Here is a 26,187-nt window from a genome sequence, read left to right as displayed (position 1 = left end):
TGCAAACAGGTTTGATTGGGGCAGATGGTATTAAGGTTCTGAATTAAAACTCACCTCCAATTTTGCTGATGTAGTGAGGTCGAATAATCAATTACCCCTAAATAAAGGTTTCAAAACTGTCCCTTCTTTTCCTTTAAGAACTTTAAAAGACCCCAACAGGGTCAAGAAGAGGTGAAAGAAACAAATCTATCAATGAGTCCGTGCATTTTAAGAATTGGGTGTAAATTGATTTGTTGGTTTAACATTTTTTCATTTTTGGGGCTGAATCCCAAAGGTAATTAAGGCATTAACACGTGCCATAAGATAATTCTGCATATTAAGAAAATCATCGCAAACTATATGATCCCACAGTTTTTAATATGCTTACGCTGAGCATTCGCAACGTCCACCTGACCTCTCAAACAGGTAATGGTTGCTCAGGTAAATCTATTCCAAGAGGACAACAACCTTGTCATAGGGCTTGGAGGCTGGTGAGCCTCAACGACCCAGAGGGTTTAGTTGGCTGGAGTGAGGGCCTTTTGCTTTGGCTCTTGGCAGGGTCGCCTGTGCCAAACAGATGAAGGTAGAGGGCAGACTAACAGTGGACCACCGCACCTCCAGGCTCAGGTGTTCAGCTCACGGATAATAACCCACACTGGTCAATAAACAATTGTCACAGAAACAGCAATGAAGAATCCTTCTCTACAGATGGAGATGGACGTCCTTCATTGCTGCCGAAAATGCCAGATGGATCCAGGGGCGAAGGGATGATAGGCGGATGCAACAGGGAGAGTGGGGATGGTGACAGAAGCTGGGAAGTGATGGGTGTAGGCGATAAAGAGCTGCAGATGATGGAATCTGATAAGAGATTCCCAGCCTAATTTCCACCTGGTCTCATCAATATAGAGAACACCACGTCAGAAGCACTTGATACAATAAAGAAAGCCAAGGGAGGTGCACGTGAAGGCCCGCCTCACCTGGAAGGGCAGTTTAGGACATTGCCACGATGAGGCCAAACACAATCTGGGGGAGCAATAGCTCATACTCTGTCTGAGTAGTCTTTAACCTGACGGCATTAATCTCCAACTTCTGGTCAACACTCCCCCTTTAGAATTTTCCCTATTTTGATGATTCTCTCACCTCTTTCCTCCCCCACCCTCATGACCCTCCCAGGTTCCCCATCTCCTTCCATGGTCTACTGTCCTTTCCGATCAGATTCCTTTCTCCTCAGGCCCTTAGCGCTTACACCTATCACCTCACAGCTTCTCACATCATCCCCACTCCCACTCATCTGTTCTCCCCCTCACTAATTTATACTCTATCTCTATTTCATCCCTCCTCCTCATTCTGGCTTCAGCCCCCTTTCTTTCCAATCCTGATGAAGGATCTCGACAGAATTATGGATGTTCATTCCCTCCATTGATGCTGCCTGGCCTCCTGATTTGCCCCAACAATTCTGGCATGCTCTTCAAGATTCCCGGCATCTGTAGGATGGATCTCTTGGGTCTCTCTTTAGGGCCCTGGTTGCTGATGGAGTTGGGCTGACCGTTGGTGAGGTCAGCTGTAACACATCCTACAGTCACAAAGTTCCGCTGGTGGGGGAGGGAGAGGTGGGGTGGGGAGAGGGACCTGAGGACCAGTGAGTGGCGGACCGAGGCGTCCATGCCGAAAGCAGAAAGAGGTGCAGAGCGGAATGTGTGGCAGATGGTGGAATCACGGAGGCGATGGCGGACGGTGAAAAGATTGATATGCTGGATGGAGTGAAGCTTGGGAAACGCGCCGCGTGCAAACCTCGAACTACCCCCACTTCCACTGCAGCACCTACCCTCGTGTGTCCCACATGTGGGCGAGCTGTCAGGGCCCGGCTTGGCCTCACCCAGTCACCTCCAGACCCACAGTCACAAACCCTCCACCTGACAGAAGTTGTGGTCATCTTCGACCCCAAAGGAACAACAACAACAACAACGATATGTTGGATGGGGTGAAGCTTGGGAAACGGGGGTAACACTCCTGCTGCTCTGCCCACGGGCAGATGGGCAAGAAAGGTGGGGAAATAGGGGTGATGTAGATGGGGCAGAGTTGTGTCATATTGTTTGGGTGGATCCGTGCATTTTATCACTTACGTTGTCACTGAATGAACCAGATAAATGTATTCAGAGATGACTCGTTTAAGGTTATGTTCGGTCAAGATGGGGCTTCTCATTCTCGGCTTTCCTGTGTCTCTGTTACTGTTCCAGATGCTGACAGCAGAACGGAATCCGAAAGTCTAAACAGCCGAGAGCGTTCAGACCTGTGACAGCGCGGACACGTTTCCAACACACTGCGGGGAGTTTTTCAGAAACGAAACTTCGGCTGGAACCTGATTGGTTTGTTTGTCAACACAACGACAGCGGCTGAAGATCAGCCCAGCGGCGCCGTGACGTTCAGAAACGGGAGCCGAAGATAAAGCGAGGGGAGGGAGGCGGAGAGACGCAGAGCTGCGGGAGCGGAGATGCCGATAGCAGCAGTGAAGAATTTCTATTGATTTACCCGGACCAGAGCTGAAAGTCGGTGTGGAATAAAGGGCAAAGAAAAAACCTGCAGATCAGATTTTCTTCAGATTCGTCCTGACTTCCTGTACTGTCGACAAAACTTGTAAGACTTTATTTGATTATCTCAAAGTTCTCATTTTTATCTGGCTATTTACAACATTGACGATATACAGTAATTTAAATTACTAACATCCTGTGAAGCGGGTGGGAAATGCAGTCTCTACCGTTGACAAACTACGGGGCGAGAACATGTTAGTGGAAAATTAACTTTGCAGAAAGGGGGCAATAGATAAGCGACAAATGTCACCATCCGGGATATCACAGAATAACGGTGCAGGCCGAATGGCCACTCTTGCTTGTCAGATTGATAGGCTCACGGTTCGGTGAAACCCGTTAATCGGCTAATGTACAGTGACGGTCTTGTTAAAACGGTGCGTGAGATCTTCGCTCATGTCACGAGAATAATTTGTGAATTGAGCAACTCGGGTCGGGGTCGGGAGTGAACACTGACTGTGCAGGAAAGCGAAGGGGGGGTAAATGTTTGTTTGAAAGTCAAATGGAGTTCATTCGCAGCAGAATCGCTTTAAAATCAGAATTGGGGTGATCACCACTAACAAAATCGATAAACTTGGCAATTTGCGGCGGCAGTACAGTGAAGTACACAATAAATACTTTAAATTATAATACCACACACACACACACACACACACACACACACACACACACACACACACACACACACACACACACACACACACACACACACACACACACACACACACACACACACACACACACACACACACTTTTCCCGCTTGTCTACAGATCTTAGTAGGTTGTGTTGATATTACAGGAAATGCCACCTTAATACACCAGAGTTCATGATTCCATGTGATGCAAAACTCAATAATCACTTCTCATTTCTCCACAGCGATTTGACAAGATGAGACTTCAGGTGAAGTTTATCACCGGCGAGGGTATCGAACTTGATGTCGACCCTTCCATTCAAGTGTCGACTCTCAAGATGAAAATCCAGCAAAAGACCAACGTGCCCATTTCCCAACAGCGTCTGATGGTACAAAATGGTCAAAGCGTGGAGATGCAGGACAACAGACGCCTCAGCTACTACAACCTCAACCCCAGCCCCACCGTGATGCTGCTGGTCAGGAAAGAGGAATCCATGCAGATATTTCTCCAGAATGACAAGGGGAAAACCACGACCTACGATGTGCTGCCCTCTGAGACCGTGCAGAGTTTTAAAGAGCGAGTCCATCGGCAGGAGGGCGTCAGACCCGATCAGCAGCGCCTCATTTATGAGGGCAAACAGCTGGAGGATGGCCGATTGCTTTCCGACTACAACATCAGACCACTAACCACCATCTCTCTGCTGCTCCGTCTACGTGGAGGCTGATTTACTCCTACCGACGTCTGACAGAACTGTGATTAAAAATAATTTAATGGTACTATTGCATTCCTATTTTCTGTCGTTAGCACTTTGTTACTTTATCCAGCCTATCTGCTACGTTCCACACTGACATTCACAAGGTGGACGATGGGCCAGTTTCCACTCTGTATTAATGCTGTACTAATGGGGTGTCAGTCGGACAATGACATAATTCCCATCGAGGTCCGTTGCTTGTCACCTTGTTGCATTAGCCTGGAAAACATGTTGTCAGTTTAGCAGAGGCCCAATATTAACAAGATCAAAGGAACTCTGACAACCTGCACCTCCTGTTCAAAACTTCTTCTCCCAGAGAGTTGTGGGGGTCTGGAGTGCACTGCCTCGGAAGGTAGTGGAGGCCAATTCTCTGGATGCTTTGAAGAAGGAGCTAGATAGGTATCTTATGGATAGGGAAATCAAGGGATATGGGGACAAGGCAGGAACCGGGTATTGATAGTAATTGATCAGCCATGAACTCAAAATGGCGGTGCAGGCTCAAAGGGCCGAATGGTCTACTTCTGCACCTATTGTCTAAAAGTAAAGTTTAGGAAAAGTCAGTTTAGCTCATATGAAAATGTTGAATAAATGGTCTCCAAGTTTCTTCAAATTTAACTGAAGGATCACAGACAACACTTCTAATTTTTTCTAAGATCAAACAGATAGTTTGAGAAAGCCACTGAAATATAGTTGGAGGATTAATTTCTTTCCAGTTCAATATGATAGATCTTCTAGCCATTAGTGTAACAAATGCAATCATCCATCGAGCTGAGGGGGATAAACAACTATTATCCACCATTGGTAAACCGAAAATTGCAGTAATAGGATGCGGTTGCAATTTGATATTCAGAACTGTTGAAATAATACCAAAAATATCTTTCCAATAATTTTGCAAACAAGGGCAAGACCAAAACATGAAGCAACTTCAGAATGACATCTGTCACAGGTTGGATTAACATGAGAATAAAATCGAGCAAGTTTATCCTTGGACATGTGAGCCCTATGTACAACCTTAAATTGTATTAGGGCATGTTTAGCACAAATAGAGGTGTTACGTACTCGTGACACGTGAGAGTGGTACCCTTGTCACGTGACTGGGGTTGAAGTTATACTGGACTTGAGGTAATGGTCTTGTGATGGTGGAGTGACGTCATTTTCCCGCCAGTAGAGATCATGTGACAGGTTTTTTTTTACAGGGTATAAGAGGAGCACCCCACCCTGTGGGGTGGGGCAGTTCGTGGCTGGATTTGCCATGTTGACTTCATGCCACTGCGTGATTTAATGTTATGACGCAGTTTAGTTGAAAGATGAAGTTTTATCTAATGCCTAAAGTTTAAAAGGTCATTGCCAGCAGTTTCTTTACTGTGGAGAGTGAAGATAAAAGTTCGGGAGTTAAAGATCGAGGAGAATCGAATTTCGACAGTGGAATGGGTTCGACCTTGTGTGATCCTCATTCGGAAGGATTTCGTTGACTATTCTTGTGTTAATCCCTGGGATGACCAGAAAGGATTTGAGAATAGTGTGGAAGGAAAGGTCAGAGCCTTTAAACCATTACATTTCATAAAATTCTTCGTGGGAAAGTTCGACGCCGGGGATCGAAGGAAAACGAGGTGGAAGAGAATTTAAATCGCCTTAAAAAGTCTCTCCTTTTAAATGGACTGTGAGCATTTTGAACTTCTGGCAATATCGCTTTAAGAACTGTTAAGCTGCCGCACAGCAGCTGTTTTCCGGTTACGTTAGTGTTTGTTTACTTTTGGGGGGGTTTGTTTTCAGTGTTTAATAAACGTGTTATTTGTTATACAAACCCTTGCCTAACTCACATATATTTATTGTTGCCTGAATACGTAACAGAGGAAGAATTGACCAATTGTAAAATTTTCTCCCACTGCTCAGTGGGTATAAGACAATGAAGTTCTTTTTCCCATTCCTTCTTAATTTTTTCTCATACTTCTGGCTGTATTTTCATGATCATATTATAAATGGTGGCTACTAAACCCTTCTGGCAAGGTTTCAGAGCTAAAAAAATTTCCGTAATGTCCGTTGGACATAATTTCGGAAAAGACTGTAACATATTATTCAAAATATTTCTAACTTGCAATTATCTAAAAAAATGAGTTTTAGGTAAATTATATTTGTTAGATAACTGTTCAAAGGACATAAAACTGTTATCTAAAAATAGATCACGAAAACATGTTATACCTTTTGTTTTCCATAATACAAAGGCTTGATCCATAAAAGAGGGCTGAAAAAAAAAATAGGGCTTGATAGGATAAACTTATTCAAGCCAAAACATTTACGAAAATGAATAAACAAATAACTAATCCTATAGTTAAACATACATTGTGAATATGGTTTCAATTTCGTAAATTTTTTGGCTTGAATAAGTTTATCTTAATTATCCCTAAATAAAGGTTTCAAAATTGTCCCTTTTTAAAAAAAAACTTTAAAAGACTCCAGCTGGACAAATAAGAGGTGAAAGAAACAAATCTATCAATGAGTCCGTGCATTTTAAACGATTAGGTGTAAATTGATTTTTTGGTTCAACATTTTTTCAACTCTGAACTGAGCCTCAAAGATGACAGGACATTAACACATGCCAGAAGATAATTCTGCATATTAATCATTATAGCAAATTATATGATTACACAATTTTTAGAATGCTTACACTGAACATTAGAAATGCCCACCTGACCTCTGAAATAGTTAACGATTGCTCAGGTAAATCTGCTCTATAAGAGGACCACAACCTTGTCATGGAGTTTGGAGGATTGCGTGCTTCAGTAACCTGCAGTGAGGGCCTTGTGCTTTGGTTCTTGGCAGGGTCGCCTGTGCCAAACAAGTCAAAGGGTAGAGGGCAGACTAACAGTGGACCACCGCACCTCTGGGTTCAGGTGTTCAGCTCACGGATAAGAACCGTGACTGGTCAAAAAACAATTGTCACAGAAACAGCAATGATGAAACCTTCTGTACAGATGGAGATGGAGGTCCTTCATTGCTGCCCCAGACACCAGATGGATCCAGATGAGAAGGGATGATAGGCAGATGGAGGAGAGAGAGTGGCTATGGTGACAGAAGCTGGGCGGTGATGGCTGGAGGTGATAAAGAGCTGCAGATGACTATTTGATAAGAGAGAAGGCTTAGTTTACACTTGGTCTCACCAGTGTAGAGGACACCACATCAGAAGCATCTGCTACATTAAACAAGGCCAGAGGAGATGCATGTGAATGTCCACCTCACCTGGAAGGACTGCTTGGTACTCTGCCACGATGAGGCCAAATACAAGTTGGAAGAGGAAAACCTCCTATTCTGTTTGAGTAGTCTTTAAACTGACAGCATTCACCTCTAACTTCCGGTAGGTACTCAATCCCATGTGTTCACCCCTTAGTTTTCCCACTTTGTCCCTCCTCTCACCACTTTCCTCCCCACCTTCATGACTCGCCCATCACCTCTCTGGTTCCCCATCTCCTTCCATGGTCCACTGTCCTTTCTTATCAGATTCCTTCTTCTTCACATACACAACATCAACCAATAACATTACTGATTTGAGACACTATGCCACTTACCTGGGACAGGAGACTGTTGCCCAACAGTTTCTAAACAGCATCGGTTGTGTGAACTTGTGTAGCTATTAGACACTACACTGTGCTTAAAGTGAACACTTTTTAAATAATGCCAGCTGTGTGAGTTTGTGTTAAAAAGTGGTAATTTTTGTGACTGACAGTTGGTGAGTAATAAGGAATAAGATCATTCAGAACTGTTTTGCTCACTTAGATGTGAGAAATGGCTGAAAATACAACGTTTTCACACCTTCAACAAGTTAGGAATGGTGAAGAATTTGAAGGTATTGATAACCATCTTGAATGTTACAATGAAAATGAAGATTTGGAGTGTGAAACCATCAAAAGCTTTGTATGAAGGCTGTCCATTTTCGACAGTAGGTGTCTGGACTGATTTTGTTCATTTACAGGAACTAATATGCAGTTTTAAAGTACTGTAGTACTATTGGTAGTGCTCTAATTTGGCTTCTATTTCATTTATATACACAACTTTTGGCTCAGTTAACATTAGTTCTATTTTTTATACCTATTTAACTTTTCCATGAAACTTCAGCTAATTGGGGCAGCCACTTAATTTGGTCCCAATGTGTCCTAACTAACCAGAACCCACTGTATTTCCATGTGCATGAAGCCACATGTCATGTGAGGCCACTGACAGGGAGCTGGAAAGTGGAATTAGCATGGATGGGTGTTTGCTAGCATTGAATGGTCCATTTCTGTGCGGTGGGATCTGCAGCCAATGTCTAATTTACTAACTCATCCTGAACGTCAAGCCACTGAATCTTCCTGACCAACCTTCCATGCAGCACCTTGTCGAAGAACTTGCTAAAGTTCATGTAGTCAACATCCACTGCTTGATCTTCATCAATTTTCCTGTAACTTACTGCAAAAATTCTATAAATTTGGTTAAACACGACCTACCACGCATAAAGCCCTGTTGACTATCCCTAATCGATCCCAGCCTATACCCTCCAATAACTTTCCCACTCTGAGAGCAGGCTCAGCGACCTATAATTTCCCGGTGTATTTCAGAGCCTTTCTTAAACAACGGAAAAACATTAGCCAGTCATTGGACACCTCACCCGTTGCTATGGACGTTTTCAATCTCTGCTCGGGCCGCTGCATTTTCTCCACGAACCTCCCACAAGGTCAAAGGAAACACCTTGTCGGGCCCTGGGGATTTATTCACTCTAATTTGCCTCAAATCAGTAAACGGCTCCTCCCCTGAAATCCGTATACGGTCTATGAGCTCACTGCTGTTCTGCTCATTCCTAAAGACTCTGTATCGGTCCCTGAGTAAATACAGATGAAAAAAAAATCCGTTTAAAATCTCCGCCCCCCCACCCCCCTCCAGTCTCTTTCAGCCTCATGCATTGAAGACCACTCAGATATTGAAGAGGACCAATTTTGTTCCTTGCAATTCTTTTGCTCGTAATATATTTGTAGAAGCCCTTGGGATTCTCCTTCAGTTTATCTGCCAGAGCCCGCCTTCGTTTAGCCTTCCTGATTTCCTCCCTAATCTTCAACCCTGGAACAGGATGGAAACTTCTTCCCAAACACTGCAGGGGAATTTCCAGAAAGTTCAGCTGGAATCTGATTGGTTTGCTTGTCGAGCGCGGGAAAATTAAAAGAGCGGGCGACGGGAGGCGGAGACGGGTCTGACACCGGAGTAGATCAGCAGCACTCGAAAGAGGCTCGGTGCAGAGTTGAGAGTCGGTGCCGAGTGAAAGGCACAGAAGACATCTTGCAGATCAGATTTTTCCACACATTCGACCTGATTTCCTGTACTGTCGCCAAGAATTGTAAGACTTTATTTGGTCATCTCAATATTCTCATTTCCATTTGATTTTTCTTTGAATATAAAGTATATAACATACAATTCTCTGAACCGTCGTCTTCAAGTTACAGCTGACAATGTACAGGGAGAGAAAGGTTAACCAGACAAAAGGAAACTTTTTAGAAAGGGATTCAGTGGATTTGGAGTGTCGGCGAGGGAGAGGTCAGCCGGGATTGTCACTGAACTGCGGAGCTGGTGAAATGGCCGCTCCTGCTTCCCACATCGATCCGTTTACGGTTTTGCGATGCTTCTTTCGCTATTTTACATGGTCGGCCTCGGTAAACCGGCTTCGCGAAAGAAAGCAGATGCTGGAATCGCGTGCAGCGCACAAAACCCTGGAGAAGCTCGCAGGTCAGGCAGCATCTGTGGAAAGGAGTGAACAGTCTACGCTTCGAGCCGAGGCCCTTCTTCAGGACTGGGGAAATAAAGATGAGAAGACAGAGTCCCCCCACCCCCATTCCCAGTCCCAGTCCTGATGAAGGATCACGACCCGAAACGCCGACTGTGCACTCTTTGCCACAGACGCTGGGCTCCTCCGGCATTTTGTGTCTGTTGCTCTGGATTCCCAGCAGCTGAGTTTCTCGTGTTTGAGGAACTCTGCGGGTCGGGCAAATGGAGGGAAATGCCTAGTCGTGGTTTCAGGCCGAGAGCTTCCATCGCCAGGAAAGAAAGAGGGCGGGCGGGCGGGCGGGGGGCTTCATTGGAAAGTCGGAATATCCGCTGCATAGTTAGGCTCTTCCCTCCTCCTTTAAGACCGGATAAAAAGCCCTCGGCTGGGATCGTTTCTATGGGATTATTGCGTGGCTGGTTGAGATAGTGCGTAAAATGTTCATTAATATTGCGAAGGTAATAACGCGTGTGCGAATAAAATGACTTGGGAAGTCTGGGTTCGGAGTGAACACTTTCTGTGCAGGAAAGCAGAGTTGACTGAAAGTCAGACCGAACTAATTCTGTTCTGGTTTCCCTGGACACAGTCCCATTTCACCTTGTTAAACCTCAGCCCGGTTTCGGAGAACCTGCTGTGTTCAGCTGCTGGACACCCAGCAAACTTTGAACTCCATAAGACCACAAGATAATACTGTTTGTAAATATATGAGACTTGGTTACCAGAGCCATCTCTGGAAATGAATTCCACAGGCTCGCCATGTTTTGACAAAATGATTTCCTTCTCATTCCTGTTCTAAAGGGTTGTCCTTCTGTTTTGAGGCAGTGCCCTCTGCTCCTGGACTCTCCCAGTATTAGAAACATGCTCTGCACCTCCACCCTATCTGGTCCTTTCAAAGTCAGGTTGATTTCAAGGAGGTTCACTCCTCATTCTTCTGAACTGCAGTTGATACAGGTCCAGAGCCATCAAAGGCTCTTCAAGTGTGTTAACGCTTTCATTCCCAGGCTCCGTTTTAAGCCTCCTTTCGATCCTCTACAATGCCAGCACATTCTTTCATAGAAATGGGGCCCAGAACTGCTCACAACACTCCATATGCGGTTTGACCGATCCCTTAGAAAATCTCAGCATTATGTGCTTGCTTTCATAATTTAGTCTTCTTCAAAAGAATGGAGACATTATATTTGCTTTCCTTACTACCAACTCAAGATGCAAGTTAGCCTTTGGGAATCGTACACTAGGACTCCTGTACTTCTCTGATTCCTGAATTTGCTTTCCCGCTTAGAAAATAGCCTTTTTTTCTTTTTACCAAGGTGCATGACCTTAAAATTATCTATACCATGTTCCGTCTGCCTCATCTTCGTGTGGCCTCATCATGGCAGTAGAGGTGACCATGAACTGATATGTTGGAATAAGAATGGGAAATAGAATTGAAATGGCTAATTAGAATTAATATGTCAGAATGGGAACACAATGTAAATTTGAAATTGCATGGTTTGGCCATGCTGGTATCTTTCCTGTAATACCACAAGCTCTTCATTTTCTATCCTGCCTGTTACTTCATCAAAGTTCAAACAACATCACTTTAGAATTACAGTGTCTGGGGGGAGAAAAAGATCAGATTAATAAATAAGGCTTTCTCTGCTTGTCTACAAGGTCAACATTCGTGAAACATTCTGTCACTACTGAGAACTCTAATTGTGTTGATATTATAGGAAATGTCACGTTAGTACAATGGTACACGTTCTCATGTGATGCAAAGCTCCCTAATCACTTCTCCTTTCTTGACAGTGACTTGACAAGATGAGAGTTCAGGTGAAGTTTATGACTGGTGAGGGTTTCGGACTTGATGTCGACCCTTTCATACAGGTGTCGACTCTCAAGATGAAAATCGAGCAAAAGACCAAAGTGCCCACTTTCCAACAGCATCTGATGGTACAAAATGGTCAAAGCGTGGAGATGCAGGACAACAGAAGTCTGAACTACTACAACCTCAACCCCAGCCCCACCATCATGTTGCTGGTCAGGAAAGAGGAACCCATGCAGATCTTCCTCCGGAATGACAAGGGCAAAACCACGACCTACGACGTGCTGCCCTCTGAGACCGTGCAGAGTTTTAAAGAGCGGGTCCATCGGCAGGAGGGCGTCAGACCCGAGCAGCAGCGCCTGGTCTTTGGGAGTAACCAGTTGGAGGATGGCCAGTTGCTCTCCGACTACAACATCAAGCCTCAAAGCACCATCTTTCTGCAACTCCGTCTTCGTGGAGGTTAATTTATCCTTTGACAGAAGTATTATAAAATGATACTATTTAAATAATATAATAATATAATATTATATAAAATAATATGACATATTTTCCAATTTAACATGAAATAAAATAGTACATGTTTAAAAAGAAACTAATGTTGTGAGCATTGGTGTTTGTCTGACTGAATAACCTCCAAATTTGTATATATTCAAAAACCGGACCTTTTTCACACCTCGAGCTGCATCGGGTGAGATGCTGGCTCAATGCTCAACCCAGCTCATACAGTAAATGTGCAAGGTGCTGGTTAGATTTGAACTCATGGCCATTTGCCTTGAAGTCCAGTGCTGATGCCACTACACTACCAGCCAGCTATGTCTATATTTCGAGATCAAGTTGATTGTCATTCAACCGTGTATACAGCTAAATGAAACAATGTTCTTCAGAGCCCAAGGTGCAAAACATAGGGCACATGTCATATACAGCACATGAAATAATATTAACACAATAACATTGTGTACTGGGTGGTAGTAGGATTCAATTTCAACCAATGTCCATATTTGACATTGAAACAAGATTCAGTGGCTGTAAAAAGTATTCACCCCCCCCCCCGGAAGTTTTCAATGAATCACAGTGGAGTTAATTTGTTTTCTTTGACACTGATCAACAAAAAATTACTCTTTCGCATTAAAGTGAAAACAGATCACTACAAAGTAATCTAAATTTATTACAAATATAAAACAAGATAATTGATTGTGTAGGTGTTCACCCCCTTCGTCAGTATTTAGCAGATGCACCCTTGGCAGCAATTACAGCCTTGAGTCTGTGTGGAGTCTTTGGGGAACTCTTGACACCCCCCCCCCCCCCCCGAGACCTCTATGGAACAGAGGACCATGATAGACTCTGTCAATAATTCTGCTGTCTCATCCTCTCTGGAGATCTGCAGAGTGCCTGCTGCTGCCCACCTTAGACAAGTTAAATGCTGCAGTCAATTCAATGCCTTTATCAACTTTTGGTTAGGTCATTTATAGTGCCTATAAAAAGTATTCACTCACCTTTGCAAGTTTTCATGATTCATTGTTTTACAACATTGAATCACATGGATTTAGTTTGGCTTTTTTGACACTGGTCAACAGAAAAATACTCTTTCATGTCAAAGTGAGAACATCTCTACAAAGGGATCTAAATTAATTACAAATATAAAACAAAATTATTGATTGCATAAGTATTCATACAATTTAATATGACACTTTAATAACCTTTTAATATGACACACCAAATCATCACTGGTACAGCCTATTGCTGTTGAAAAATACTCACATGAAATCTCGGCTGGAGCTTGCCAGAAGGCATGTGGGAGACTCTGAGGTCAGCTGGAAGAAGGACTATGGTCTGATGACACCAAAATTGAGCTTTTTGGCCATCAATCATCAAAAGCACATAATCCCTATTGTGAAGCATAGTGGTGGCTGCATCATTCTGTGGGGATGATTCACTGCAGCAGGCCCTGGAAAGCTATGAATGAGGAGGGTAGAATGAATGCAGCAAAATACAGGGAAATCCTGGTTAAAACCTGATGCAGTCTGCAAGAGAACTGTGACTTGGGAAAAGATGTATTTTCCAGCAAGATAATGACCCCAAGCATAAAGCCAAAGCTACACAAGAATGGCTTAAAAACAACAAAGTTAATGCCCTAGAGTGACCAAGTCAGAGTCCTGACATCAATGCAATTGAGAATTTGTGGCTGGACCTGAAAAGAGCTGTCCACTCATGATCCTCATGTAATCTGACAGAGTTTGAGCAGCTTTGTAAAGAAGAAAGGGGAAAAATTGCGGCATCCAGATGTGCAAAGCTGATAGAGATCCATTATTGGGACATCATGGAAGAAATTTATTACAGCAGTTTTAACTTTGATCATTGTATGAGCCCTTTACAATTAATCTGCCCAATGAATAGCAGACAACCAGCCTAAGGCAACAATAGATCCCCTGCTCGTCCTTGGTATGAGACTGGGCCAGTAGCATTTGAGAGAGTCAGACAGGTCTCTGGGGCTTCACATAGGCCTGAGGTTGGTGAGACTCAACAGGCCTCCTCTTGGACCTGATGCCCATTGTCCACTTGGGCAGTCACTGGGTGGTACTCAGCCTGGACAGGGGCAAGTTACTGGACTGGCTGAGTCAGTAGTTTTGGGGGAGGGGGGAAAAACTTGTGCTGAAGGAGTTACAAAGACATTGGGAACAGCCTACCTGGGCAGAAACTTCCATCAGTGCTACACCCCACAACCTCTTCCACTTCAGTGGCAAAAACAGTCACACAGTAGTCTGTGCTGCCTCACAGTTTGAGAGGCCAGGATTCAGTCCTGACTCTGGCCGGTGTCTTGTGTGGGATTTGCACATTATCTCTGTCTCCACGCACCCACTCCCCCCACAGGCACTTCACTTTCTTCTGCCAGGCTGGTTGGTGGCATAATTGTCTATTATAAACTTCCCCAAGTGTAGGTAGATAGGTGGAAAATCTGGGGGTACCTGGAGGGATTGCAAGAGTAAAGCCAAGGATTTAGTGTAAATGGTTTCCTTTTTTTCTTTTCAAATCTTTTTATTATTATTCTTATTCAAAAATAACACAGTTACATTGAAGTAACATCACTTACAATGCCTCAGAAAAAAGAAATTATCTTGAAGGTTGAAAATTTTTGTGAATAAATAAAAAAATACCCCTACTAAGCAAAAAAGTGAGAAAAAAAACACATTGGGTGTACAACCCCGGAGCCATGTGCCATACAAACAGCTTCTAAAAATAAACATCAAACCACCAGCAAGAAAGAAAAATACATTTAAAAAAATTACAATTAGATCGTGCAGAAAATCTATCAGTTAACACAAATGATAATAATGAGCAAATGAGACCCATCTCTTCTCAAAATCAAATAAAGGTTCAAAGGTTCGGCTTCTAATTTTCTCCAAACTAAGACTTAGCATCACTTGAGAGAACTGTTGTGACAAAGTAGGAGCTGATATATCCATCCACTTCAACAAGATGGTCCTCCTAGCTATCAACGTAACAAACGCAATAACATGTTGGTCAGACACAGAAATGCCATGGATATTTTGAGGAATTTTTCCAAAAAGTACAGTCAATTTATTAGGTTGTAAGTTGATTCTGAGTGCTTTAGAAATTGTCGAAAAGACTGACTTCCAAAACTGTTTCAGTATAGAAAATGACCAGAACATATGTGTCAGTGTAGCTATCTCAGTTTTACATCTATCACAATAACTGTCAACATTGGGAAATATTTTAAAGAGTCTCTCCTTCGTCAAATGGTAACGATGTACAATTTGAAAATGAATCAGTGAATGACTAGCACAGATCGAAGAAGAGTTAACCAGCTTCAGAATCTGCGTCCAATCCTCCCATATAAAAGTCAAATTGAGTTCCTTCTCCCAATCCTGTTTAATCTTAAGTAAAGGATGCTTATCCCTTTGTAATAATAAATTATAAACTCTTCCAATGGAACCCTTCATTGAAGTGTTCATATTCATAATAGTATCTAACAAGTCAGCCTCTAAAATGTGAGGAAAATTACTTAAATATTTTTGTAAAAAGTGTCTAACTTGAAGGTATTGTAAAAAGTGTGAATATGAGAAAGAATATTTATCAATTGTTCAAAAGACATCAATCTGCCTTCTTTAAATAAATCTAGAATAGAATTAATACCTTTATTTTTCCAAAGTAAACAAATTGGATCGCTCAAAGAAGGTTTAAGAAAGTAATTACGATAAATTGAACTACAAAGTTTAAATTCTTTAAGATTAAAAAAATTGCAGAACTGGAGCCAAATTTGTAAAGGGTGCTTAATCATAGGATATAGGTTTAAATTAGCAACTTTACCTAATTGTATAGGTAAAGCAACTCCTAATAACGAGGTTAAATAGAACTGTTTCACAGCTCTCAGTTCCAGGTCTACCCAAATTGGCCGATCATTCCTATCAACCCAACATAACCAAAAGGACATATATCGCAAATTAACAGCCCAGTAATACATTCTTAGATTAGGCAAAGCAAGACCTCCATCCTTTTCTCTCCATGCTTAAACATGACATAATGGAGGAGAACCAATAGAAAACAGTAGGCGTATTAGATTCTTTCCAGTATAACAAGATAGTTCTCCTAGCCAGTAAAGTTGAAAAGGCTATCACATGCTGAGCGGAAGCAGATACTCTGCCTACTTCCTCTGGAATGATCCCAAAAATTGCCGTAAGTGAATTGGATTGAACATCCACATCTATAACTTTAGATAGTGTTCTAAATACATCTCTCCAAAAATTATTTACACTTACACAGGACCAAAACATATGAGTTAGAGTAGCCACCTCTACATTACACCTGTCACAAATAGGGCTTATATTAGGAAATATATGCACCAATTTATCTTTAAACATATGGGCCCTATGTACTATCTTAAACTGAATTAAGGAATGGCATGCACAGATAGATAAATTTTTAACTAGATAATAAATTTTACTCCATTGATGATCTGAAAGTGAATGTTGAAGTTCTATTTCCCAAGTGCATTGAACCTTATTATTAGGCGACATGCGAGCATTCATTAACTGTTTATAAATGATAGCTTTTAATCGTTTTTGAAATGGTTTAAGCTGAAAGATAACATAAGCCAAATTTGAAGAATAGGCCAAGTAAAAATTCGGTAAAAAATCACGTACAAAATTCATAACCTGTAAATATCTAAAAAAATGTGTGTTAGAGATATCATATTTATCCATTAACTGCGAAAAAGACATTAAACAATCCTGTAAGAACAAATCTAAAAGAGTTTTTATTCCCTTAATTTTCCATATTAAAAAAGCCTTATCCAAAGTCGATGGTTTAAAAAAAATTAGAATAAATATTAAAAATTAAGTTTATATCCAGAGAAAATACTAAATTCCGTAAATATAGATAGCATAAAAGGAATTGATTTCCTAGGGTTTGAAATGTAAACTAATAAATCATCCGCATACAATGAAACCTTATGTAATTTATCCCCTCTCTTAATGCCCTGCACAGAATTAGAATCCCTAAGGGTGATAGCAAGTGGTTCTAAAACCAAATTGAATAATAAAGGACTAAGAGGACACCCCTGACGGGTTCCGCTAAATAATCTAAAATAAGGAGAATTTTGATTATTAGTTATAACCGCAGCCACCAGGGTATGATAGATCAATTTAATCCAGGAAATAAATCCCAGGCCAAAATTCTGCAACCAGAGATACAATTCATTCAGATTCTTTGACTGACGGGGAATAAATGATGTTTAACAATCTTCGAATATTAAAATGCGAGTACCTATTTTTAATAAATCCTGTTTGATCATTTGAGATAACATTAGGCAAAATATTCTCAAGTCTATTAGCTAGAATCTTGGAGAAAATTTTAAAATCTACATTCAATAAAGAAATAGGGCTATAAGATGCACATTCCAGTGGGTCTTTTCCTTTTTAAAGAATCAATGAAATTAATGCCTCATAAAAGTTTTTGGGAGGTTCCCAGAGGATATAGAATCGGTAAATGTTTGATGAAGATGTGGTATAAGCATTTCATGAAAAATCTTGTAAAATTCTACTGTATAACCATCAGGTCCCGGAGCTTTCCCTAATTGCATAGAGGATATAGCCCTGGTTGTCTCCTCTTGTTTAATAGGTGCATCTAATATATCAGCATCTTGAGCCGAAATTTGAGGTATATTTAACCTTTGCAAAAATCTATTCATAGTAACAGTATTATCAGAGAATTCAGATTTATAAAGATTAGAATAGAAGTCTATAAATATCTTATTAATTTCACAAGGATCTGAAGTTTCAATTCTATCAGGTCTACGAATTTTTAAAATCTGTCTTCCGACCATCCGAGTCTTTAATTTACCCGCCAAAAGTTTAGCAGATTTTTCCCCATGTAGATAAAATAAACTTCTGGATTTAAAAATTTGCTGTTCAATGGGAAAGGTCAGAAGCAAATCATACTGTGATTGAAGTTCGACCCTTTCCTTATATAATTCTTCAGTAGGTTTAACTGAATACTCTTTATCTATCTCTTTAATTTTATTAATAAGCACAGACAATTCTGCTTTAGTTTTCTTTCTCAAAGCTGCTGAATATGAGATTATCTGTCCCCTAAGAAAAGATTTCAATGTGTCCCATATAACCAGGTTTGACATTCCTTCAGTTGTTAACTTTAAAGGCACGTGATCTGTGATCTGAGAGCGCAATGATGTCATACGCACACTCAGGAACGGAATATAACAAACGAGTATCTAAAAAAAAGTAATCCATTTGAGAATACTTATGATGACTGTGTGAGAAAAAAGAAATCTTTATCATTGAGGTGTATATATCTCCAGATATCGACCAGGCCATATTCTAATAAAAAAGAATTAATACAGGCCGCCTCTTTATTAGGAAGCGACGGATTGGTTGATGACCTGTCAATCGCTGGATTTAAACAACAATTGAAGTTACCAACCATGATCAACTTATATTCATTCAAATTCAGTAGCTCAGAAAAAAGTTTCTTAAAAAAATCAGAATTATCTACATTAGGTGTGTATACACACACCCGAGCTACATTTTGCTCGCATAATAAACCAGTAACAATTAAATAACTTTCGATGGAATCAGTAATGGTATTAAAGTGTACAAAAGGGATTTTGGGGCTAAGAAATATAGAAATACCTCTTATCTTACTATCCGACAGCGAATGGTACAAAGGGCCTTTCCAAAATTGGAAAAATCTGTCCTCATCCTGTTTCCGTATATGATTTTCTTGCACAAAAATAATATCTGCATTAAGTGTTTTTAATTTCTTAAAAATCTTTTTACACTTTATGGGGTGATTGACACCATTCCAGTTCCAAGATATTATATTAATTTTATTAACATCCATTTAATTTAATATTATATAAAGGTTATGCAAGCACAGATTGAACCAAAAGGCACAGATACAACCAGAAGGAGTTACGCATTTAGGAGAAAAAAATCCATCAAAAGAACTGCCCAATCAAGAAAAAAACCTACTCTAATAATCCCCTCCCCCCTTCCAAAAGATAAGAAATCCAGCGACCAATAGGCTGGCCACAAGCTAAACTAATAACCCTTGACCCTATTCTCCACTTTGCAGCTACGTATTAAATTAAAGCAAAAATCCCACATAAAATAGCCATAATAAAAACCACAAAGTTCAACTACTACCATGTTATGTCTAACAGTAATAAAAACATAATCGGGAACGGCCATCTTAAAATCAACTAAAGTATCTTAATCACATATTTAAAAAAGAATAAATCTGAGCAAATAATATTTCAGAGAGAGTTCTTCCTCTCGGAAAAAAAGAATAAATGAGTGTATGTATAAGAAACCTAAAACTATGTTAGTATTAAAACAAATAAAAGAAATAAAAAGATTAATACACGACAGGTCCTGTGCAGAACATTAGAGTATAATACTGTAATACTATCCTGCGCCCGTGTTCTGCATTTGGGTTCGTCCACCACCTCACTCGTGTAACATACGGAGGTTCAGCCTGATGTGTCCTGCCTGAGCTCAGCCAACGCAATCATCTCCTGCCCTTTCTTCCTCCACCGAATGCATCCTTCCCAACCCTTCTCACAGCAGCATGCCTGTCACATCCCTCACCCTCTGCTTCACTCTGATCCCATCATTTACACTTTTTTCCCTACATGTACCCAAAACCTGAACCCTCTCGTTACCTGCTCCATGTCACCACTCTATTTGATGCTGAATTTTTAGCCTTCTGCACACTCTGCGGGGAACCACAAAAAGGAGCTGAATATCCTATTCACTCAGCAAGTCCCCACCACCTGTACTTCCTACTCTCACTGCCACTGCCTCTGTCTTCTACCTGTGTCAGTCAAGGATGCTCGAGGGATTCGTCTCCGCACAAAGTGCTCCCCTGCTTTGAGAGCAACAGCCTGGGGGAATCATTTTGCTGCAGTGCGGGAGGGGGGCCATTCCCACTTCATCACCATTCACCATCTTCTGGGGAAGTGGGATGGTCACACTACAAGATGAGGATATGGTGGTGTCCAAAAGGGGATTTGGTACAAGGCATTGGCTCCATTTCGAACAATGGTACAAGTACAAGTAGCAATAGCAACAATTAAAGCAAAACAGTCCCTCTCCCACCCACTCACACAGTCCGGCTGGTCTCCAACCTCAGGACAGACCATCTCTGGGCCTTCATTTCTTGCCTATAAATACTCAATGGCAAGCTCACTATCCCAGAAGGTAGTCAAGTTCATCTTGACCACATTACCTCAATGGCATGTATATTCTTTCTTATCTAGAGAGACAACCGTCTACATCATTCTCCAGCTGCGGTGTAATAATGGTATTACATAAATGAGTAAGACATCTTTACTGCAATCTTCTCATAATCAAAGCAAACAACTGAAGGACTTTGCTGGGTGGGAAGTATCCACCATGCCTTTTTCTGCCTGTTTCTTTGATCTGGACACATACAACCCCCGCAGTGATGGTATACTGCAGCCAGTGACGTTTCCTGCTGACCTGACAGTTTGCTGTAGTTTTTGTGTATTGCACCAAACCAGATAGTAATGGCTGATGTGAGGATGCTCTCTATGAAGAATTTTGGGTAAGAACATATTATCAACATTCTCTGCCAAGACTTTTTGTTAATGAATGCGATATGGGTCTCCCACACAGAGTCCTATGAAATAAACAAGGGATGAGTGTAGGATTGGTATAAAATCGGAGCTCAGTGGTTGGCATGGACATGGTGGCCATTTCTGCATTGAATTGCAATGACTCTCTAAAGGAGTACTGTTGGGGTGTATTCTGGAGTTGGCAAATATTAATTTCACCAGTAACCAATCTTCTGACTTCAATGTGGATTGCAGATTGAATTGAAAGCACAGCTCAGAACAATTAGACCTCCGATGTCTGCATATGCATGAATGTAGCCTAGAGTCAGAGTTCATTTTGGGTGTCTGGACTGTGGGTGCAAAGAAGGAGGCGTGTGATAACTATATGAAATTCAAAGAAGGCATTGTACATTCATTGAAACTGTAGAATTATCCTGCTGTTACCTTTGATCTTTAGCATATAAAATGGCATGTAATATTGGGTCGAGCAGGCCTCTTCTTACAAGAGTGTCTCAATATGATGCCGGCTGCTCGTTTTTGTTGAATAAAACACTTCTATATCCACAAACTTCAGTGTCTCTCTGGTGACATTTTTCACAACAGAACAAGTACAATCTGACAAAGTGACCAAGTCCTGGAAATGAACATTTACTACTGTTCAGTGTTTCAGAGGAATAAGCAGAAGGGAAGATAGATGGAGTAATTCCATTTATCTGGGCCACAGGAGCACCAAAGAGTGGGAAAGTGAAGTAAGTCTCACTCCAAATGACTTGTGCCACTGGTGCGGGGGTCCCAGGAATTTCCAACATGAAAGCTTCACAATCAACTCAGAACTTGCTAAGTGTGAAGCTCCAGATGAGATCCTGGAGGAACTCAGTATGTCAGGCAGCATCTATGGATGGAAGTGTGACATTCTTTATCTGGACTGAAAGACAGGACGGAGATGGCCAATATTAAGAAGTGAGCAGAAGGGTGGGCCAAAAGCTGGATCCAGGTGAGAAGGGATGATCGGCAGATGGAGAAAGGAAGAGTGGACATGGGGACAAGCTGGGAGATGATGGCTGGAGGCGATAAAGGGCTGCATATGAAGGAATCTGATGAGAGGAAGGCCTAGTTTGCACTTGGTCTCCCCAATGTAGAAGATGTCACAACGGAAGCACCTGATACAATAAACAAGGCCCGAGGAGATGCATGTGAATGTCCGGCTCACCTGGAAGAGCTGCTTAGGACACTGCCACGATGAAGCCAAACACAAGTTGGAGGAGGAACAGCTCATACTCTGTCTGAGTAGTCTTTAACCTAATGGCATTAACCTCTAACTTCCGGTAGATACCCACTCCCCTGTGTTCCCCCCTTTAGCTTTTTCCCCCATTTTAGTAATCCTCTCACCACTTACCTCCCCCACCTCCCTGGTTCCTGTCATGGTTACTTGAAATGACCAGGAGACGCAGACAATTCTTCGAGAAGTTTAAACCTTTATTTGCAAACAAAGGCTGAGGCAATCAATGAACTTGTCACCGAAAGCCCACCAAGCTCTGGTGTACAGCATTCTTTATAGTAATTTCTTATCTCAGTTACTTTTCGGTTTTATCAGCATACCCAATCAATTTTTAGTTGCATATCATCGATACATTAACTAATCAATCGCTCTTGCCTAGCTCTCGGTGCGCCACCAGTATTTCTTTCCAGTTCACATCTTGGGCCTCATTCCTGGCCAAGGTTGTTTCTCAGTCAGCCTCCTTAACCTCCCTCACATTACATTACCTCCCCAACATTTTTTGTGTTTTCTTCAAGATTCCCAGCATCTGTAGAATCCCTTTGGGCCCCGGTTGGTGATGGAGGCGGGGTGAGCGCTGCTGAAGTCAGCTGCAAAATGCCGGTGGGGCGGGGGAAGAGAGGTGTGAGGAGCAGGGAGACATAGAGAGAGGGCTCCATGCGGAAAGCAGGAAGAGGGGGGGGAGTATGGCAGGTGGTGGGGATCACGTTAGATATGGTGCACGTCGCAAAGCATGGATGTGGTGAAGCTTAACGACGGGTACACTGTCTCTGTTCAGTCCACGGGGAGATGGGCAAGAGAGCTGGGGAAATAGAGGTGGTGTGGATGGAGCACAGTTGTTTTCTTGTGTTACATTTTATCACTTATGTAGTCACTTCATAAACCACTGAAATGTATTCAGAGATGACACGTTTAAGGTTATGTTCGGTCACGATCTGGCTTCGAATCTCGGCTTCCCTGTACCTGTGGCATTCCCGGAATCCGAAAGTAAAACAGCCGATAGCGTTCAGACCTGTGACAGCGCGGACACGTTTCCAACACACTGCGGGGAGTTTTTCAGAAACGAAACTCCGGCTGAAACCTGATTGGTTTGTTTGTCAACACAACGACAGCGGCTGAAGATCAGCCCAGCGGCGCCGTGACGTTCAGAAACGGGAGCCGAAGATAAAGCGAGGGGAGGGAGGCGGAGAGATGCAGAGCTGCGGGAGCGGAGATGCCGATAGCAGCAGTGAAGAATTTCTATTGATTTACCCGGACCAGAGCTGAAAGTCGGTGTGGAATAAAGGGCAAAGAAAAAACCTGCAGATCAGATTTTCTTCAGATTCGTCCTGACTTCCTGTACTGTCGACAAAACTTGTAAGACTTTATTTCATTATCTCAAAGTTCTCATTTTTATCTGGCTATTTACAACATTGACGATATACAGTAATTTAAATTACTAACATCCTGTGAAGCGGGTGGGAAATGTACCGTTGACAAACCACGGGGCGAGAACATGTTAGTGGAAAATTAACTTTGCAGAAAGGGGGCAATAGATAAGCGACAAATGTCAACTAGCGACGAGGTAACAGATCATCCGGGATATCACAGAATAGCGGTGCAGGCCGAATGGCCACTTTTGCTTGTCAGATTGATAGGCTCACGGTTCGGTGAAACCCGTTAATCGGTTAATGTACAGTGACGGTCTTGTTAAAACGGTGCGTGAGATCTTCGCTCATGTCACGAGAATAATTTGTGAATTGAGCAACTCGGGTCGGGGTCGGGAGTGAACACTGACTGTGCAGGAAAGCGGGGGGGCGGAAGGTAAATGTTTGTTTGAAAGTCAAATGGAGTTCATTCGCAGCAGAATCGCTTTAAAATCAGAATTGGGGTGATCACCACTAACAAAATCGATAAACTTGGCAATTTGCGGCGGCAGTACAGTGAAGTACACAATAAATAATTTAAATTATAACACCACACACACACACACACACACACACACACACACACACACACACACACACACACACACACACACACACACACACACACACACCCTCCATCCTGGTCCCAATGTGTTATTTACATATTTTTTGCCGCTGATCAGATCAAGTGCAAAACTGTTAAAGCTCAGCGGCTCACGGAGTCCCTCTCCCGTCAATTGTCAGTATTGCAGCTCAGAATTCCTGTCGCACATTTAGATCTGCTGGGGAAAGAGGGGTCTGTCTTTTCCCGCTTGTCTACAGATCTTAGTAGGTTGTGTTGATATTACAGGAAATGCCACCTTAATACACCAGAGTTCATGAACCCATGTGATGCAAAATTCAATAATCACTTCTCATTTCTCCACAGCGATTTGACAAGATGAGACTTCAGGTGAAGTTTATCACCGGCGAGGGTATCGAACTTGATGTCGACCCTTCCATTCAAGTGTCGACTCTCAAGATGAAAATCCAGCAAAAGACCAATGTGCCCATTTCCCAACAGCGTCTGATGGTACAAAATGGTCAAAGCGTGGAGATGCAGGACAACAGAAGCCTAAGCTACTACAACCTCAACCCCAGCCCCACCGTGATGCTGCTGGTCAGGAAAGAGGAATCCATGCAGATATTTCTCCAGAATGACAAGGGGAAAACCACGACCTACGATGTGCAGCCCTCTGAGACCGTGCAGAGTTTTAAAGAGCGAGTCCATCGGCAGGAGGGGGTCAGACCCGATCAGCAGCGCCTGGTTTATGAGGGCAAACAGTTGGAGGATGGCCGATTGCTTTCCGACTACAACATCAGACCACTAACCACCATCTCTCTGCTGCTCCGTCTACGTGGAGGCTGATTTACTCCTACCGACGTCTGACAGAATTGTGATTAAAAATAATTTAATGGTACTATTGCATTCCTATATTCTGTCGTTAGCACTTTGTTACTTTATCCAGCCTATCTGCTACGTTCCACACTGACATTCACAAGGTGGACGATGGGCCAGTTTCCACTCTGTATTAATGCTGTACTAATGGGGTGTCAGTCGGACAATGACATAATTCCCATCGAGGTCCGTTGCTTGTCACCTTGTTGCATTAGCCTGGAAAACATGTTGTCAGTTTAGCAGAGGCCCAATATTAACAAGATCAAAGGAACTCTGACAACCTGCACCTCCTGTTCAAAACTTCTTCTCCCAGAGAGTTGTGGGGGTCTGGAGTGCACTGCCTCGGAAGGTAGTGGAGGCCAATTCTCTGGATGCTTTGAAGAAGGAGCTAGATAGGTATCTTATGGATAGGGAAATCAAGGGATATGGGGACAAGGCAGGAACCGGGTATTGATAGTAATTGATCAGCCATGAACTCAAAATGGCGGTGCAGGCTCAAAGGGCCGAATGGTCTACTTCTGCACCTATTGTCTAAAAGTAACGTTTAGGAAAAGTCAGTTTAGCTCATATGAAAATGTTGAATAAATGGTCTCCAAGTTTCTTCAAATTTAACTGAAGGATCAAAGACAACACTTCTAATTTTTTCTAAGATCAAACAGATAGTTTGAGAAAGCCACTGAAATATAGTTGGAGGATTAATTTCTTTCCAGTTCAATAGGATAGATCTTCTAGCCATTAGTGTAACAAATGCAATCATCCATCGAGCTGAGGGGGATAAACAACTATTATCCACCATTGGTAAACCGAAAATTGCAGTAATAGGATGCAGTTGCAATTTGATATTCAGAACTGTTGAAATAATACCAAAAATATCTTTCCAATAATTTTGCAAACAAGGGCAAGACCAAAACATGAAGCAACTTCAGAATGACATCTGTCACAGGTTGGATTAACATGAGAATAAAATCGAGCAAGTTTATCCTTGGACATGTGAGCCCTATGTACAACCTTAAATTGTTTTAGGGCATGTTTAGCACAAATAGAGGTGTTACGTACTCGTGACACGTGAGAGTGGTACCCTTGTCACGTGACTGGGGTTGAAGTTATACTGGACTTGAGGTAATGGTCTTGTGATGGTGGAGTGACGTCATTTTCCCGCCAGTAGAGATCATGTGACAGGTTTTTTTTTACAGGGTATAAGAGGAAGACCCCACCCTGTGGGGTGGGGCAGTTCGTGGCTGGATTTGCCATGTTGACTTCATGCCACTGCGTGATTTAATGTTATGACGCAGTTTAGTTGAAAGATGAAGTTTTATCTAATGCCTAAAGTTTAAAAGGTCATTGCCAGCAGTTTCTTTACTGTGGAGAGTGAAGATAAAAGTTCGGGAGTTAAAGATCGAGGAGAATCGAATTTCGACATTGGA

The 26,187-nt window shown here is 42.2% G+C and overlaps 2 protein-coding genes across 2 annotated transcripts; both read left to right on the top strand.

The window, feature by feature from the left end:
• Positions 1–2,377: 2,377 nt before the first annotated feature.
• Positions 2,378–12,032, top strand: LOC140738946 (polyubiquitin-B-like). The gene is made up of 3 exons (XM_073066957.1): positions 2,378–2,613; positions 3,442–3,916; positions 11,520–12,032. The coding sequence occupies exons 2-3, from the start codon at positions 3,454–3,456 to the stop codon at positions 11,993–11,995; spliced, it is 939 nt and encodes a 312-aa protein (XP_072923058.1). The 5' UTR covers positions 2,378–2,613; positions 3,442–3,453; the 3' UTR covers positions 11,996–12,032.
• An 11,433-nt stretch (positions 12,033–23,465) lies between these two features.
• Positions 23,466–24,733, top strand: LOC140738945 (uncharacterized). The gene is made up of 2 exons (XM_073066956.1): positions 23,466–23,483; positions 24,254–24,733. Exons 1-2 carry the CDS (start codon positions 23,466–23,468, stop codon positions 24,731–24,733), a joined length of 498 nt encoding a protein of 165 aa, XP_072923057.1.
• Positions 24,734–26,187: the final 1,454 nt, after the last annotated feature.

Source organism: Hemitrygon akajei, chromosome 14 (genome assembly GCF_048418815.1).
Source record: "Hemitrygon akajei chromosome 14, sHemAka1.3, whole genome shotgun sequence".
NCBI classification, from domain to species: domain Eukaryota; kingdom Metazoa; phylum Chordata; class Chondrichthyes; order Myliobatiformes; family Dasyatidae; genus Hemitrygon; species Hemitrygon akajei.
This window is presented reverse-complemented; position numbering and strand designations above follow the sequence as displayed.

Excerpts from the sequence above, each read along its gene's own strand:
- LOC140738946 (XM_073066957.1), top strand. The coding sequence starts at position 3,454 with ATGAGACTTCAGGTGAAGTTTATCACCGGCGAGGGTATCGAACTTGAT. Across the intron at positions 3,917-11,519 it reads GCTGCTCCGTCTACGTGGAG|TTGACAAGATGAGAGTTCAG; the intron begins GCTGATTTACTC and ends CTTGACAGTGAC.